This window comes from Motacilla alba, chromosome 2 (genome assembly GCF_015832195.1).
Source record: "Motacilla alba alba isolate MOTALB_02 chromosome 2, Motacilla_alba_V1.0_pri, whole genome shotgun sequence".
NCBI lineage: Eukaryota > Metazoa > Chordata > Aves > Passeriformes > Motacillidae > Motacilla > Motacilla alba.
In genome coordinates, this window is record NC_052017.1 from 25,412,114 (window position 1) to 25,431,666 (window position 19,553).

A 19,553-nucleotide genomic window follows, 5' to 3' on the forward strand; every position below is an offset into this window, starting at 1 on the left:
AATTATGTAACTAAGTCTTTAATATTTTTCAGTTGTCTGCTCTTACAAACTATTTATTGATTACTACTAACAGCAGAAGGAGATAATCTGCAAAATCTTGACAGCTTCTGGTACACTCTTCCATTGACAAAGAAAACTGGAGAAGATAGGATAGGTAGATGTTTGTTTTGCAACATCTGAGAAACAAATTCTGGTTTAGTTTTGTTTTTTTTTTTACTACCTCTACCTTTTAAATAAAATTGATAATGTACCTTCTGTCTTTAAAATAAATGTGAAAATAATCTGTCTCTAGTTTATTGCTGTGATCTGCCCATCTTTAGATCAGTGCCAGCTGCAGCTTTTGGGATAGACTGAGTTGTGTCTTCTCAGTAAAATCCTGGGCAGAGGTAGCCCCATGTGTGCAATGGGAGGAGATTAGTGCCCAGCCTGCCAAGCAGTCTTTGTCCCCATACAGTCAAAACCAGGCCATTTCTCAGAATGCTTTGTCTCTCTCTCTGCACTCATGCACAGATATCAGCCATGTGGAAATGAGGCTACAAATGAGGATAGAGTAACAGTGCTTCTAGCCTGACATTGGATTGGGATGTGATGGATGTGCACCTGGTATCTCCTTTCCACTACACAGTCACACTGCTATGTACCATTTGCTAATTCTTAGAACCTAATGGTCCTAAAGTATGCAAAAATAGGGGCCCTGCTTTTTTATTTTTTCTTCCCTTTTTCCTCAAGATTTTTTTCCTTTAAATAATTGATACAGATTTGTTCCCTGGTTTTGCAGATCACTTCTCAACATTTTTATCTTTATGTTCAAAATTTCTCAGTTCTCTCATTTTCTCTCATGTTCAAAATTGTAAATATAAATGTGACAACAGAGTCCCCTTTCTCAGGGTATAATTTGATTTTAGGAAGACTGAAGAGGTTTTCTTACTTTATGTAAAATAAAGTGAATGAATGATTTCAATGATTTAAAAGGGTTTTTTTTTTAACTTTGGTAGGTGACACAGCTGATGATCAAAGCAGAGACTCAAAGGATAAAACTTCATTTCCGGAGACTAGACCAATGTACAGTCAACCTTCACAGGTAGGAGACTTTTTCCTTATGCATACATGATGAAACTTCAATAGCAACTCATTTAAGAAGCAGAAGTTGGTTTCAGAAGAATGTCCTACAGAAGATGGTTTCACCACATTCACATCTTCCATTGGCTGAGTCACTCTGAGCCTTCCTTGTCATCTGTCATAAAAGCAGCACTGCTGTTAATTAGATGGCAATAATATGAAGCCCATTGCTGTGGATTTGAAAAGGAAATAGTAGAAGTCTGGGCTGTATGGTATTGCTGCATATCTTATTTTTATACTTGAGTTGTGCAAGCATGAAACTGTAGCAAGAATGTTAATGAATTGCAGAGAAGCATTAGTGTGGTGAGTAGTGATGGCAAATGTCACACATTTACAGAAACCATCTATTTCCACAACTACCATTATGTGTAACATGTAATCATGAGAGTATAACAGACTGTCTTTATTGTGTGTTTCCTTTCTGTTTCTCTGCTGTGTGGCTGTAAATCTGAACTTCTTTTTCTTTGGTTGATTTGATATTTGATATTTGATACATGCTTACAGGCGAGGGCTTTTCAGAATATTTCTGCATATGATGTGTCTTCTCCACATACTCTGAAAATGTTTTTGTATCAAGTATGGGCCTGTTTTCCGCTGCCATATAGTTTTAGCTATTTGCAAAGTGACTGAAGATGTTTGGCTTGTACTTGTGCTTTTGTGATGGTTCATTTATTTTGCTTAACCTATCCTGTCTCCTTTTCCCATATCTCACCTTGGTACTAACAGTGTGTGTCTGTCTGTCTGTTTTCAATGCTATTTCACTGTTTATTATTGCTAAGTCCCTTGGTATAGTAGAGGTTTGTGTGACAATTTTTCCATCTCTAAGAGTGGTCTGTGTCTATGTGTGGCCTGTAGTCTTCTTTTCCAATTTAAAACTTAAAACTGTGTCCTGTACAGAAATCTTTACTTTATTGTAAGTAATGAGTCATTTGCCTTCTGATAATGTTAAAGTATGAATTAATTCCAACCAATTGCGAAGTTTTAGTCTGGCTTTTAGATCCACATCTGAGCCAGGGTGTTTTGCAACTGAAGTCCTGCAGATCTGGGCAGTGCAATTAATTGATGTTGTAGTTATCTACTGGACAAACGTAGTTTCCCTTAATGTGATGTTCTTGCTGAGGATGGTGAACTGCCAGTTACTCGAGCCTCAGCGGTTTGTTCAGTTCTGTGGAATTTCAGGAAAAGAGGAACTTGTATTGATTTTAAGTTTTATGAGTTAGAGAAAAGAAGCAAAGTTTTCAAAATAACATAGCAGATATTACAGTGAAAATGATACTAAGATATATTTTCACCTTTCTATTAAAATACTTACACGTCACAAAAATACTCCTATGAACTGGCTTGTGACAGAATCAGTTAAATTAAGATCCAGCACTATTTAGGCAATTCATTCCTATCTAGATTTCAGTATTTGGACTTCACATTTACTCAAAGGAATTCTCAAGTTCTCAAATTGAGTAGAATAATTGTGAATCATGGAATGGATAATTCTGGCCATTAGGAAAGTAATGTTCCCCCTTACAATGGTGAGTATATTTTTGTAAATCAGTAGGAGAATTTACCAATTTAGAGAAACTGGAAAAGCACTGTATTACATATTCAATATGTCATAGAGACATAGCACATCAATTGAAATAATAACCTTGTTAATATAAAAACACAAATTTTTGGTAAACATAGAACAGTATGCTAAAATATAGTTGTTACTGCAAAGTGGCATTTGATATTTATCATGCACAACTAAACAAAAGAACATTTAGTTCATGAACCGCTTCATCATTTCAGTTGCTGGAAACCTGCTTTTATTTTTAAATATAAACTGTTTCACTACTTATTAGATATGAACTTTGTGGAACATAAAAAGTGCTTTTGGAAATGTGATTTAAAGAAGAATGAAGTAATACTTTGTTCATGGATTTTCAAAGGGGAAATGAGGTTGAGTTTGATTTTTTGAAGAAATTATCTTCTGGTTGTTTTTTGGTAACGGCCATCATCTTTGGAATTTCCCATTTCCTTAGGTACTATTGGATTTGTTTGCTGTTCAATCACTGAATTGTCAAGTTCGTATATTTGTATAATCTTGTATAAATTATTTAAACCAATGCACAAATAAAAGTTTACATCAAGATGGTCTTGCTGCAACTAGGAACGCGTAACAGAACCTCTTGCAACCCCTGCCATACCTCAGTCAGGGTTGTTTTCAGCTGTTTGGATACTGCATGCATGTTAGGGCAATTGCAGTCATTAGAAACTCCTTGGAGTTTCTTTTGTCCTTCAGACAGAAGCTCCTGCTTTGAACAAGCTCTCATATGGAATGTCCTCTCCATCTCCACAAGTATGGACAGGGGGTTGGGAGGGTCATCTCCTGGTGCTGGTCAGTCCTAGGGGGATGTGTTGTTGTCCAGCAGGGGAATGAGTGCTCTGGGCCTAATCAAGCATGTCTGATCCCTCTGAAGTTGCTTCAGGCTCATGAGCTAAAAGTCACACACACATTTAAGTGCTTTTCTGGATTGGGTCCAAAATGGTTAGTGCTCTGCAGGGCCGAGAACTTAGATTAGTCTTATTAGTGACTAAATTGGTAAATTAGTGACCATGAAATACAAAGCTAATTTTAAGTGCAACACAATCATAATAGAAAGAGACACTATGGTTTGGAGGTTTTTTTTTATGCCTGTGATTTTTCCATTATTACAGTACAATTTTCAGATAATTCAATCTTTATCTGCTTTCATTGGGAATTTGAGGTTATAGAAAATAGCAGAATGGAAAGGTTAGTTTTGATAAATGAAGAGTGCTAGAGACCCCAGTAATGTGGTGGGGTTATTTCTGATAATGAGCTATTCAATTGGTAAAGCAAATTAGTACAACCATGTATTTTTGCCCTACTGTGAGAGCAATTATGTAGCGTATCTATTAGGAGACATAAAAATATTTTTGACAGATGGTATGGCTTTGAATTAGGATTTATGAAGATTATTGTATGTCTGGTGTCCAGGACACCTGGGATTATTACATTGATGTAAGAAACAACAACAAAAAAAATTCCATTTGTGGTAATCACTGCAGTGTTTTGTATCTCCCTACTGTCACCTTAAAAAGCAGTTCATGTTTATTTGATCTTGCACTTCTGGATAATCTGACATGCGTTCTTTAGCCAACAGATGTCAGCAGATTTAATGGGGGAAAACTGGACCAGTAAGTGTATTAAAATAAACTACCAAAAATGAAAGCCATCTTTAAATTTTAAATTAGGATTTTTATCTTGCTGTGTCTTTTTTTTTGTTTTTGTTTTTCCTTATAGTCCTACTTCTCCCTCAAACACTTAATAGTGATTGCCTTCTATCTAAGGAGCTTGTTATACGTTTTCTAGGGCAAGAGAGAATCCCCCAAGGGATTGCTTAATCCATAATTATCTAATTTATATGTTGTTGTTATAGCCATTCTAATTATATACCTTGCTGTGAATCTTATCATCTTAGGACTTAGTTTTCTTTATGAATTGTAATAGTTCTGCTATGATTCTTGTGCCCTTTCTTTTCATAATTTGCTGTTAAAAGCTGAGAACACAGCAGATAGAAGTTCCTGAAGTAAATTTTAAATTAGCTGTGATTTTATGCATATAGAAACAGGTATGCACCATTTAAGGCAAGTATCTAAATAAATTAGGAATTTTTTTAATGTCTGAATTGGCATTGACTCATTAAAGTCATCCTTTATACAGCTGCTGTGTATGAAGGATGGATGGATGTAAATAACAGTTTCCTAGACATCTGGTTAGGGGACGTATGAGTGAGAAAGACAGAAATACTATGAGATATAAAATATCAAGGAAGAGATAATGAGAGTTGAGAATCCACAGAGCAGTAGAAAAATAATTTAGGTTTTTTTTACCCTTCTAGTGAAATTAACAGGTATTGCTGAAGTTGATAGACTTTTAGGATATCCTTTAGAGCAGATCAGCTGATATAATTCTAGGGCATGAATAATATTACTGTTATTTTGTTTTCTTTTTTTTTTTTTCAATTAAAATGAATTGCTTCTGTCAGACCTATTATTCGCTGTTTTTTCCTTAAGTTTGTCTGTCTGGATTATTTTTACAAGTTACTGGAAAAGGAGTTATTACTGATAATGTCTCTGTTCACTTACGAACTCTTGGTTTATGGTTCAGGGAGTCCCATATTTAAAATCACAAGAAGGGTGTTCTGGGCTAGATTTGTTGCATCAGTTTAAATTTCCTACATTTACTTTAGAGAAAGCAGTTTATATTTTAAATTTCTTGTGATCACATTAGTTGTGATTAGTTTGCTCTCTTTTGACAAAATCCAGAATCTGTTGAAAATGTTGCTTAGCTTGGTGGCTTTTATTTTTGGGTTTTTTTTGGTTTTTTTTAGAAGCTCTTAAAAGGTAGAATTCTAGTCATGGCCTGGTTAGACTAATTGCTTGTCATATGTCATATTAACTGTAAGATCTTCTTTTTCATACATAAAACCTGTAAAGCATGTTGGTCCATATTTTCTCTCTTCTTAACTGCGTATGTAAGCAATAATCACTTAATGAAATTATCCACTCTTAGAAGGGACTGGAATAAGACTGTCTGCAGCAAGTCATCAAGCATATACTTTTCTCTGAAAAGAGAAGCTGGTATCATCAGAAGAAAGATCTTATGTTTTACTCAACTATCATGCATGATCATAAGCTGTAAAGAAGTGAAGTTTTAACATTATCTTTAAATAAGAATGACTCGTGTGCAACCTTGGCAGCTGCAATGGACATCACCTTTCTTAGCTTCATCCTTTGTGTGTATGGTAAATAGCTGTGACTTCATTGGGGAATCCATGTGCAGCCACAGGTGCAAAGTGCATATGAAGTAGAGCTGGCATATGATAAGAAAGGCACAGTATATGCTTGTGATCTTACTGGGAACGAAGGTAAATAGCCCATTCAGCTAAAAAAAATCAAATATTGCATATTACAGCTATTACATTTTACTATTACATGTTACAACTTTTAGTGTGCAATAACATATTTACTTTGTAAAGATTCATTATATCATAATGTTCTTATTACTATCTGTTAGATAATTTACCAAAATATTTTACAAAAATATTTGTCATTCTGGGAAGATCTCCAGAACTTGTAGACCAGTGAGATTTTGTCTGCCCTTACTGGACAACAGCTGGACAACTCGGGGGGTAGGGAAGGGTTTGTACACACATTATGTATAAATATTTTAGGTATATGTACATATATGAGAAAGTCTGCTTCTCATGTCACAAAGCATTAGTTGCAGTGACCTCACAAACAACATTTTATAAACTGTGATTTGTGCAAGCTATTGACCCAGGGTCAGCCAGTAAGACCCAGGGTGTCCTGCAAGACTATCACCTTGTAGGGTTTTTCTCAATTCTAAGGTGAATAGCTGGACTTGTTTCTGTAACACAATACCTAGCTGGGGTTATTCAGATACTTAGTAATCACAGTAGCATCATTAATACTATGTCCATTGCCTTTTTTTTTAAAGGAAAGCATTCTATTTTTAGATATAGGGAACTTGAGTGGGAATTGAGAGATGTGAATTGACGTGGTTGTCACCAACTTCCTCTCTGAACTTAGAAAACAGTTCATTTAAAAAAAAATGTAATGCAGTGCTGTCTTACACTTTTCTATAGCACTTTGCAAGTGTGAAATACTGTTAAACCCTTTGTGTAACTTCAGCTGAGATTTCAGTACAAGAACTGAGGAAGCCTTACAGTCTTCCAAGGTGGGACATGAATGTTCTGTCTGGCCAGCAAACACACGTGAACACAACAAATGGATTGGAGCAGCCCCCTCTCCCACAGCCCTGCCTGTGGAGTCTGGAGTCAGTGCTGCAGTCAGATTGCACAATTTGTGAGGTTTGAGCAACAGAAGACAAAATGACATCCTGAAGGGAAAGAATGACACACAGGCATGGTATATTTTCATATTTCAGTGCGTAGATAGCAAAGTATATACACACACGTAAAAAGTTCATAAAATAGTATAGTTGGCTTGATTTTCATAAAGTACTATAGTTGGCCTGATTTTCAGACATATACACCAAATGGAGATCAAGGCACATGTATGCAGAAGCACACTATGCATAATTCCCTATTTAGTTTGGGCAGAGACTCACTCTGTGTCTGGTTTAATTGCTTACTTATTCAGTTACATTGATTGGTTATTTGTAGCAAGAGATGCTCAAACTAGGTGCCCAGATGTTCTCATCACATTTTTTAGCCTTTCTCTAATTTTGGGATCTTCTGACTAGCTAATCCCAGATAAAACTACTGATTATCCTGTATCTCTTGCCCAAATACATGTGGTTAGACTAAAAGCCAGTAATGCTGGTTCACTTTGCTGCTGTCAACAAATCGATCAGTTAGTCATTCTGCCTCTCAGAGCAAACCTGCTGGGCTTTCCCAGTATTAAAATTGATCTAAAATGCCATGTAGATCATACATCACTTGATGAATCTGTGTGTGAATATGGTACAGTGATGTTTACAATATTAGCATAAAATGGTGGGTGAAAAACCTCAGCTAGCTAGCTCATTAGCAGTTACTCTAAACAGCAAGTAAGGGAAACAACAATGTTTTCAGCTTAGTTGCACTGCCACTTTCAGAGGGAAAAGAATAATCAAACATAAAACTCACCACAAATGGCAGTGGGCAGTTCATTTTAATGAAAGAAAACATGACGTGAAAATTGTCCCTTTTCAGCCCAGAATGCTAATATTGGTAAGACAGGAATATGTTGCTCTGTACTTTCCATCAGTGTTGTTTGATCCTTTTGCTACAATGTACTTCTGCTGTAATTTTCACCTTCAAAAAAAACCAAATCGGAACTTCCCAGCTCCTGTCCTTCTTGTGAGAGACTGTGCATTGGGAAACACATATTCAAATTTTGTTCCAAAGCACTTTTGAAAAATACAAAATAAAATGTAAGTTATTTGTTTACAATTTTCTTTGCTTCCACAGTACTACAAATTTTAAGAATGTTTCTACTGTTTTAATGTGATTAACAGTACTGCTAGATGAAAGCAGATCTATCTTTAAAAAAAAATGTACCCTTCTTCCTTTTCATTGTGATTCAGTTATTTTCCATTCATAGACAACAAGGAGAGTCAAAGATGCCACCTTTTTTAAAAGAGGTGGACCAGTGTTAGTTTCTTTTTAATTAATTAATTAATTAGCCTTTTGCTGCTTTAAGAGTCATGACACTTTTATTCCTGAATCTGAAAAGCCTGCTCAGTCAGTGCTGAGGACAACTCAGCCTTGTTGCTGTTTGTAGACTGGAGCTTTTACAAACTCTGGCTCCTGGTAACCTGTTTACTGAAGGTGGTGTTGACAAGTGTTCCGGGTACAGACTGTTTATGGAGAAAATTAAAGTCAAATACCCATCCTTCCTTTCTCTTACTGACCCAGATCTCTATGGAGAGAGCAGGTGGAAAGCTGTATGAGAAGATACTTGCTTTTTTAAGTTTGTAAACAGGACATATTGCTAGTCTTGCCACATGCTTGGAATTTAAGCAGCATGATAAAAACCTCAGAACATAGCATTTGGTGCAGCAATTTTTATTCATGCATCTTTGTAATAATCCTTTTAAGATCCATGGGTTTAGTTATTTAACAAAACGCTTGGAAGCACAGCTGAGGGTATTGTTCCCAGGTATTACTGGAGGAAGATTGACCTGAGTTCAGACTAGTAATTTTTTTCTGTTCCCTCTACTTATCTTCTTTTCTGAAAACCAAATCCAAGATAAATTTCTTTTCCTTTCCTCTGATAGAAATTGTTACCCCTCTGTCTTTTTTCTCTTACTGATATTGACAATCTAGGGAGATATTTCATTGATGTTGCTGACTCCCTCAGTTATTCAAGGAGAGATTTCCTTTTCTTAAAAAAAAAACCCAAAACCAACAACAAAACAACCTTCTGATCTATACTTTTCCCAGTTGCTCTAATTTGCTGGGAAATGTATTGGCTTTATTTTTGTGTGCAACTATGTTCGCTAAATATTTTCTTACTGTTTTTCTTTTTGTTTAATTGTCAAAGTTCCTTTTTTTTTTTTTTTTTGGTAGACAGCTCTCTTTTGCATTCAAATCCTTGGATTTTCACACACTTAGTGCAGTAATGAGAGAATGCAGTATTAGCCCTCATTTCAGAGGTTCTGCTCCATGGGCATCTACCATCTCAGAGAAGCTGTCATCTTTTTCCTACCATAGCAGGTTACCCTGTTGGAGCTTCTACAGTAGCAGGGGTTGGGAACAAGAGATAGAGAGACATGAATGCAGAGACCCAGTTAGTCTAAGCTTCTGCTGTTCAAAAGATCAAACTCCCAAAAGTCTTTAGGATATTTTTTTTCCCTGAAGCAGTAGAGAAAATACCACATCTTGTTGTCACTAAGTACATCGATGAAATGTAGCTGCTAAATTAAAACAAATTATTTAAATACTGTTTTTTAATTTAATTTTTTTTGTTTTAATTATGCTGATAAAGTTTTATATTAAATTAATGTCTTGGTATATTCTCAGCCTATGTTTAAAGTCAGTTATCTGAATTTTTCATTACATCATGAATGAAGGTAGCAGCAAAGTAACTGTAAATGCTTTGTGCTTCTGGATGATGCTGAAGTTACAAAACAAATCCATTATCAGCATTTATCAGACTTGCCTGTTCATTTTGCAATATATTGACTTGTCCTTCACTTCTGATTTGTGGTTGGGGAATGCAGTGCTGGATGTTTAGAGCTGTGTGCATTTTCAGTGACAGTTCTTCTGGCTTGCATTTCACTTCTTATAGTAATTTTCATTAACTTTTTAATCTTCCAGCACACATGCTACAGAAAAAAAGGAAAAAAAATCTGGCCTTGTTAGTACCATTTCCTGGCAGTGGCAGAAGCACAATATACTAAATATTGTTCATGTTGCTTATTATGTTGAGGTCTTTGCTATGAATAGCTTGCATAGTACTTTGAAGGAACAGAGGATCTAGATAAACTGTTCCTTGTTGAACCCACACCCCTGTCTTTCTTCTAAGATAATTTTTATTACAATAACTGTGTTGCAGAGGGGACTGCACTGTAAAGGTGGTGCCCTAAAACTCAGGGGCCTCCAGAGAGGAATGGGGAGGCAGCAAGGAAAGGAACCCTGCTATTGAGGGGGCATGAGTATTGATACAGGTCTTCAATTATCAGACCCAACAGTGGTGAAATGGGTTGGGATAGAAGGAAAGATAAGAGCATATTACTTTACTTAATGGTGGGAAATTAAGCCTTATAATTTTTAATAAAACTTTAGAACTTTTTTTTAATAGTTTCCCATTATAGATGCCCACATTTGAGATGCTTTGGTTCTCTGTCATCAAATAATTACTAAATGAAATAAGTAATAGGAGTTAGGAATAAAGAAATAAAAGTAGGAATTAGAAATAAAAATATCATTGTACAATTTTGATTATATTCAATATAGTTACTAAATTTATCACTAACCCCCCCTCAAAATATTTCTTGTGATGTATTGTTATAAGGAATTTAGTAAAACCATAACCTTCATCTTGTACTGGTTTCAGTTTGCAGAATTGGTAATGAAGAAAATCAGGGTTTTTTTCTAGGATGGCAAAACAAGGTAGTTGGTTTAGACACTAGATTTGAAGTCTTTTGTGGTACTTTAGGGTACTTTTCAGGGTAGAATTAAATTCTATAAGTTCTCATAAATAAAACTCACGGTCATCTCCAGTATTTACTAGGATTATTGAGAAAAATAGTTCTGTTTCTGGAAAAAAACATCTTTTTTACAGAAAGTGTAAATTTTTTTTTACATTAATACACTTTAACCGTGGAACATTCAGAGTATCCAGAGTTCAAATGGCAACCTTGCAGTTCTCCCCCTCTACAGAGATTACCAGTTTTATGGCTGTTTTAGAGGGTAAGAATAACATCTAATTACAGCAAGTTTATTCTGCATTTACACCATAGAGTTGTTCTAGTAATTACACTTTTCCAATTGCTTTAATGCCAATAAGGATTCAGAAATGTACATCAGTGTTGATACTAAAGTGTGGTATAGCAAAAATTTCCTTGCTGTTCATTGCAGGCCAGGATACTACGTGAGGAGTTTTGCTGTAATAAAGAAAAATAGAATGTCAGAGCCTCTTTTCATGGTTTCTTTAGAATTTTTTTCTTTAAGATTTCAGTGACGTTAACCTGACCTTGATTCCATTCTAGTTAAGAAACAGCTGAAAAGCATGCTCTAGAGGAGAAAGAAAAATACCTAAAATGTATGTAAAAGATTAGTTTAAATATTCTTAAACTCTTATTTTAAAAATTGGTTCTATTTTACTCTGAATAGCAGTATTGATAAACTTGTACAGGTAGCAGGAGGTCTTTAAGAAAGACAAATTGCTGCTGTATTACAAAGTAAGTTTCATAAGAAGCTTCGAAACTAGAGCCCAAAGCAAATGGGAAAGCTGATTTCCACTGAGAACCATTCTTGCTTTTAAAAGCCTCTCCAAGGACTCAGTGTTAACCCAAACCTTTCAGCCTGTAGGTCTGCCCTCCTGCAACCCCTGAGAGCACCAGTCCTTGGTCACTGTTCAATCCCAGACACTGCAATTCTGCTAAGAAAGCAAGCAAGCAACCAGAAGAAATTTGGATATAGCAACAAGCTACTGCAAGGTCTCCAGCACTTATATCTAATTTTGCTCTCCCAGCTAAGAATAGCTTTTTTTTTTGAGTCTCTGGAGGGGAGGGATCATTAAAATTTTGAGTGAACCTTGAAAGAATAGCAGCTCTCATTATTCACATGTGGTTTTCTGAAACCACAGGGCATCTGTATTGTGCTTGTCCAGGTGGGTTTGTTCCTTCCCTATAGTTCTGTAGGGATGCAGGTCACATACTTACTGGTGTGTTGGGGTGGTTTTGTGTTAATGTTTTGGGTTGGGGGTTTTGTACTTGAAAATTATTATGTTGTGCACTTTACTTACTGCCAGTAAGGTTTTACTATTCCTGCATGGACATCAGAAGGAATTTTGGACATCAGAAAGAATTTATTCACAGAAGGGGCTGTTAAAATTGGAATGGACTGCCCAGAGTGGTGGTGGAGTCACAATCCCTGGAGGTGTTTAAGGAAAGCCTGGCCGTGGCACTCAGTGCCATGGTCTGGTTGACAAGGTGGTGTTTGGCCATAGGTTGGACTCAATGATCCCTGAGGTCTTTTCCAACCTAATTGATTCTGTGATTTTCTTCTCCTAGGTTAAATTTTTGAATGCAAACCTTGTGAGTATTTTTTCTTTCCTCTTCTGTTCATCTTTGCCATTACCATTTTTATTTGAAAAGTGAATTGTTGTCATCAATGGAGATACTCATTCCAGAGTTCCCACAAATTTTCTAAGGACATCTAGTGAGTACCCTAAAGCATCAACCAAAAACACATTGGAGGAACAATCCCATATGACAATTTCCATTTCTAGATACATCAATAACTACTGCATAGTGCTAAATAAATTCTAGATACCTCATGATTCACTATTTCCAGTAATTTTTTGACTCCTTGGTGTATGGTGAAATGTAAATCAGTGATCTTCTCGGTCCATTCAATTAATATTTCTCATAACAGGATTGTGTGTCATAGCATTTGGCAGTGCTTAGTTTAGCTAATGTCCAGATAATATGCTCTGAATGCATTGTACTCTGGCTAAGTAAGTTAGGCAGTTCAGTAGAAACCAGTGTGACTAATGTGCAATATCAAATTCTCTAGGACTTGCAGTTCTATATATGCTTGAAGAATGCATGCATAAAGCATAAGGCATTTCATAACCTTGACCTCAGTTGCATCACAGCATTCTGTGCTGGTGTTTGCACTGGGAGTGACCTCGGCACCCATGGGTGGCTGATGTTCTGCACCACAGTGTCCAGTTCTTCATCACATTACCTGAAAGCCTGCTGGGGAGCCTGGCTTCAGCAAGGCATTTTCACTCATGTGGGCACTCCAGCATATGGATGAAATACATCTTAGCCCAATTAAAGGATATCTTCATGTTTTGGAAGCACAGAAACATGTCTAGTTTGATAGGGTCTTGCACAGGAGGCCAACATCTAAATATCACTACAGGAATGCTCAGAAACAGCTCTGCATAGCAAAGGGCAATGACTGCCTGTGGTGACTGCTCCAGGCAGAACTGAAAAATTGCTTCTTGTTACCTGAATTCTTCAGGACAGGAACTTTTTTCTTCATATAGAGAAGTAATATAAAATGTGATTTCTTATAAACGAAAAAGTGAATGCAAACTTTTTAAGATCATGAAAAATAACTGTTTTCATGGGAGAGACAGTAGTGGATTAAATGTGAAACTGAAATAGAAAATCTAGACTCCTTTTTCATTTACAATGTGGACAGATCTTGTCATATTAGGCCCAAGACCTTCTCATAAGGGATTGAGTAAAGTAAGACCCAAAGACCACTGGAATTAAGATAAGATCATGGCATTTGTTAAACTGACCTGACACTTTCCTTTGTTTCTGACTTACCAGTACTATGTTTATGTCAACCATTTTGGGCTTTCTTTCTGATACTATTTTGACAATTCAAATAGTATCATAACCTATTAAGACTATTAAGAACCTTACTGACAGTATGCAGAGATTGAGTTTGGTAAAATGATGCTTTCACAGTAAAATAATTCTAACATCATTCATCCTTCCTTACTGAAGTCTTGCTTTCAACTATGGAGTGGGACTTGGGAGTTAGCAAAGCTAGTCCTTGTTCCATCACTGTCAGTATATTGTATCTGCTATGTACAGAAAGGGTTTTAATTTCTGGGTCTGCCTATTTAGCACCATTCTAACAACTGTAAGGTTTATGGTGGAAAAAAGATCCAAGGTGCTTTGTTCTTGCTCTGACTTTTTTCCCCCTCTTTGAAGTTAGTTTTGCCACGTGATGGTCTAATTTGCATTGTAAATTGTGTTCACCCAGCTTGGGGGATAATTGAGATATAAACAGGTGTTCATAAAAGTATAATTTGCCAATCAAAATAAACATTAGATTCTCAGGATTTCTGATTATCATCTGAATGATGGGAATAGGGCAGTGAGTGAGGGATCATTTTCCCCTGAAATGTGGGAGGGGAGTGAGACAGAAAGGTCTTTGAAGATCTAGTTTAATTGATTCCTAGATGTAACCCAGTTTTTCAACTGGGGCTTTCTGGCTTCCCTTCAGAATATGGGAATGATGAAAGACAAGCAAATACCAGCACCTCAGTAAATGATCCACAAGTTCTTTCTTTCAAGAGGGAATAGAATAAATTCATGCAGAGTAGAAATTAAGAGAAGTTTTTAAGTTTACAGCAGCAACAAATTTAAGGACTCATCTGAAGTGTTGTGAGGCATTCTTTCAGATGAATATTAACATAAATAACTGTTCTGTCTATTTGGCAGTGTTCTTAGCAAGAGAATATGTCTGTACCAGAAGATGTTTATGACTTCTGTTCTAACACATACCTTGGGCCCTGGCAAGAAGGAAGACTTCTCTCAAAATGTTAGCAATGAGCAGCCACAGAAGCTAATGCCTCTTAAAGGGAGAGCTGTTTGGAGATAACTGTACTGTGCTGATGAGAAAAGTACAAGAGGTTTTAATGTTTTTCCTGAACTTACAGACTTCCAGTACTATTGCCCATGTTTTTTTTTTTTGCTCACAGCTTGGAAAGCTGGAATAAAACTATGCAGGCTATCTTCCTGACTTCACTGCTAGCTTTCCTGTTTTCCCTGTCCTCTAAAGGTACCAGAATCAGTAAGGAAAGCCAAAAGAAATCTTTTCTATCAGCTGTTGCCTCTGCTGTTGCATGTAGCTTTCTGAAGAGCTGTTAACTATGTCTAAAAATGGAGAACTGAGAAAAGAAAAGACAGGGAAAATAAAGACATATCTGTAAACTGTAGCTGTAGGAATTCTGTAGTAACAGCCATACCAGTATAACAGCAGCATGGAGGATGTTGCTTTCCTTGTGTATTGGATCATAACCAGTTAGGTGAGTAACTGTATGTAGCAGTCACTCCTTTTAATAAACTTCTTAACCTTCAGAAATTTTGCATTATCCTGTGACATGATGGTAACAGATCTTGGGAAGTTTATTTTAAGCCTTAGGTTTCAAATAACTGTGAGTATGAACAAAAGCTTCCAAGTGAGGGCCCCTTTCAGTGCAGCACCAGTCATTAACCCTTGTGTCCCAGCAGGCTGTGGCGGAGCACACCCAAACAGTGCCACCCAAAACAGTGCTGGCTGTGACATAGCCTGGCGAGGTTATCTGTGTCACTGCTGACTCGTTGTTGGCAGGTTAACAGAAGGTTTAGCATTGGTTTATCTGTCCTACCAGAGGAAATGTTGGGTTGTGTAAGGAATGACTAGTGCTCAGGTTATGTTCAAGGAAAAGCCAGTCCTTTCTTTGGGAAGAAGATGGAGTATCTTTTCCCTGGCTAAAAGCTCTGGGCAAGAAAACAAAGCAACCACCACCACCCCACCATCCAAACTGTTCTGTCAGACAGCAACACCCTCAGGTTCTCTGGAACAGCAATGATCTGTTATATTCAACTTTAGCACAGGTCAGATCTTGAGCAGCACAACACCCCTAAAAAACATGGATGCGAGCAACCTCCATATGATGCACCCATTTCACTCTAAGGATCAGGTGAATACCATATTAATTTTAATTTCAAGCTTTCAGTGCCCTTCCTTCCCTAATAGCTGTGTAAGCTTTGGAGATTTCTGGCTGCATGTTGAATATGGGAGGTTGAAAGGAAGAAGTCTGGACTTCATCAAAGTCAGAAATTCCTGTCTGTGTTCATGGCTCTGACATGACTTTTTAAGCAGTTTGGAACACGTTACTGAATATCTCTGTATGTGTGCTGGTACAAAGTAGAAATCCTTACAACAAACATCTCGGTCCTAGAGATCACAGAATCGTTGAGTAGTTTGGATTGGAGGGAACCTTAAAGATCACCTCCAACTCCCAACTCCCCTGCCATTACCAGGGATACCTTACACTAGACCAGGTTTCTCAGAGCCTGTTATCAGGAACATCATTATGGGTGCCTAATGAGAGTTATGAGTTTGTACAGAATTTTATTGCTGTAAACAGTGAAAAAAAATTACATTTGATTTCTAGAGGCAGAATAAATAGTATTTTCTTTGTTCTTAAAATGGCAAAAGTGTCAGGATAAACACTTACTAAGATCATATTGGTAGGTCAGGATCAAAGCTTGCAAGTCTGTTGTGTCCAACATTATTCTCTAAATTGTGTTGACTACTTCTGTATGGCAAGTTTTTATATTTCTTTGTTGGTTTTACTTCTTGGGTTTTTGTTGTTTTGGTTTTTTTTTTAAGTTTTAACTGTGTTTTTCTATAAAGAATATATTTGGTACTGCATATATTTTCCTATACAATAGAACTTACCAGCCTGTCATGCAATTCTATTTCACACTTGAAAGCAACATCATTAATCCTTTGAAATAACTGGGATAGGACAGTCCTTAATCACGAAAGTCATGCTTTTCTTGGACAACTTCTGGAAAGGCACAGGGGGAACAAAAGATGGAGCTTCATCAGTTTATGAAAGGAATCGTATGAAGTAATTTGCCCTAAACAAGACTGAACGTAATGACAGAAAGTCCCATGAGCCTTATGGGTTTTATAAATGCAGAGTAATTTTGGGCAGCCTGTCTGAGTTCAAGAAGTGTTTGGACAACACTCTCAGGCACATGGTGTGACTCTTGGGGTGTTCCATGCAGGGTCAGGAGTTGGACTCAATGATCCTAATTTCCCTCCCAACTCAGCATATTTTGTGTTTCTGTGGTCTCAGTAATCATTACAAAGAGTCTTATTTTTGTTTTAGCCTAACCTCTGGTGGACCTGAGCCAAATAATTATATCAACATGTATTAAAAACTGCTATTTTAGATCTACCTAAACTGAACTCTGAAACTGCTTTTATTTATTTGTTTGGGGTTTTTTGTTTCCCTTTGTTAGTAGGTCCTTGTGGTTCTAAGTAAAAAGCCATAGCTGCCTGATTTGTAGTGTGTAAATTTCTGTTCTTCTGTTCTCTTTAGATAAATACAGGGCACCGGTCACAGTTGACTGTATCAAGCACAGAGATGGGAAATCAAAGGAGTCAGACTTTGGAAAGCAGCCCTTTCATGTCAGACCTCCTGAGCGATGTCCCCTTTGCCCTCGCCCCACATGTGTTAGCAGTGCAGGGCACCCGCAGTGACGTTCCTGACCGACTGCTCACCTACGACATCAATGATAATTTATCAAGATTTTGGTATGACTTTACACTTGAAAATTCAGTGCTTTGTGATCCGTAATGTTCTCTTTATCTTTCTGCCTCTGTCAAGGAACAAGTCTTAAATTGAAGATAAAGACTTACTTTAATTGACTTACTATTTTGGGGGCTTGCCGCTGGTGTATCAAAGGGGTTATTATTCACAACTGTGATATATTTCTTAGCTTTAAGTGAACTATAACTTAGTACATTAAATATTGCAGTTATTTCCAAAGAAATCAAGCCTCAGTAGGAGACTGGCTGCTGCTATCTGCTTCCAGTAGGTAGGCTGCAGACACAAACATTTGACTTTAAGAGGAAGTCTATGTCTCAACTGTTTTGTTATTTCAATTAGTTACAAAACACATAGATCCTGTTACACATATTAAGATCACCTCTTGATTTTGTACAGATAGAAACCAATATCAGTGCTAAAGCAATGCTGCTCTGTGCTGCTGGACAGAGAGCTTTTCAGTGAAACCAAGTTTTAAAACTCACAGTTAATTAGAAGCCCTTAAGTAATCATTAAGACTTAATAGAATTGGTTAAACTTACCAATTTCAAAGTGAAAATCAGTTGCTTCCTTCCCTTTTCCAGTAGATGGTATTTTGTCTGTCTCATTTTGTGCCTGCCTGGAGAAGTTGTCCCCGCCTGCCTGTTGGCTGCTGTTTGTTCTCATTACCACATGTGTTCCTGATTTATATACAGATCAGCTTTTCCATTTTAACCTCTTTGCCCCCTGAAGAAGGAAATCTCAGGACACGTACTTTTAATGGTCACACCCTTCTTTTTTTAATTTGTGTGCCAGAGGTACAGATGGCAATGTTTAACAACAGGAAAACATTACATTGTTTCTTATCCAACTAAATTAAACTGCTAAATGCCTAAACACACATTCTCACAGACCACTGTGTCCCCACTCACAAGCTTTGAGCATGCTTTTACCAGCTAAGACCAGAGCTGCTGTTCCACCAGCAACAGCTCTCTGATGCCACATCACGATTTGTGATGAATGTGTGACCTGTGGCACACACTTTTTTCTCTCTTGGGGTACAATATATAGGTTGTGCTACATGTTGGTGGATATTTTCCTGTCTTTTTTATGCTCTTACACTCTTGTGGTAGCTTAAAGTACATATATTTTCAGACTTGGATCCTCTTACAGTATTTGAGGAAAATACTGTAAAATGATGAAGAAGTTACATTGTGAATATGTCTTAGGTTGTTTAATATTCATGGTTTAGATTTTTTTAAATGTGCATATTTTATATTTTTGACAGCTATGTTCTTAAATGTTTTGAAGGTATTGTTTCAAGGGGAGTATCTGTGCTGCACTCAAATAAAAAAGCCAAGTAATAATGAGTTATTTTTTATATGTGAGAGTTATGTGATTTCACCTATATTGTTTACTACAGCTCTGACCATGTTTCCAGTGTCATTTAAAAATGAGTGTCCTTCTAATAAAATATATCACACTCTCATCTGATGGATTCTGTGTGCTGTGTTGGTGACTTGCAGTGGTTTAGGTGGCATCTATGACACTGCTTGGAGAATAGTGTGGCTGGGAGCTGGGGAGTACTCAGGTACTCAGGACTCGTGGAAGGAAGAATTAATGTTATGAAGTTGTTCAGAACTGTTTTGTTTTTTGAGTTTTTTAGTTAACGCAAACCTAAAGCACTAAAATAATTTTAATTATTATTTTATTCCAGCAGTTAAAAAATTGATCATTCTACAAATAGCATGTTTCCATTCAACTGTCCATTTTGAATCTGAAATGTTTCTGCAGCTCAGCAGGTCTAGAAGCAGAACTGTAAAGCAATATTGAAGACCAAACAAACTCACAATACTGGTTCTTTATTTGCTAGCTGACTTGGCATGTAATTTTTTGCAATAATTTTTTGACAATTTATCTAAAATAATTACATCTTGTCAGATTTGAGCTCTGTTGCACTCACAGGTGTCTTTTCAAAAGAAACGGCGCAGAGGAGTAGGGAGGAGATTGTCTTCACCATGATGAGAAATGTGGACAGTAGGTTTAAACATTTGGTCTTCATCCTTAATTGTCTCCTGCAAAGGTAAAATTTACACCCAGCAAAGTACCACTAATGA

The 19,553-nt window shown here is 36.8% G+C and overlaps 1 protein-coding gene across 3 annotated transcripts in view; it reads left to right on the top strand.

The window, feature by feature from the left end:
* The window catches only part of UMAD1 (UBAP1-MVB12-associated (UMA) domain containing 1), a 78,839-nt gene extending 59,914 nt beyond the window's left edge, over window positions 1-18,925 (top strand). For all 3 annotated transcript variants that reach the window (XM_038129177.1, XM_038129180.1, XM_038129179.1), the window contains exons 3-4: window positions 996-1,081; window positions 17,230-18,925. In XM_038129177.1, the coding sequence (XP_037985105.1) occupies window positions 996-1,081; window positions 17,230-17,487 (344 nt within the window). In that variant the 3' untranslated portion in view covers window positions 17,488-18,925. The remainder of the gene's footprint in view (window positions 1-995; window positions 1,082-17,229) is intronic.
* The last annotated feature ends 628 nt before the right edge of the window (window positions 18,926-19,553 follow it).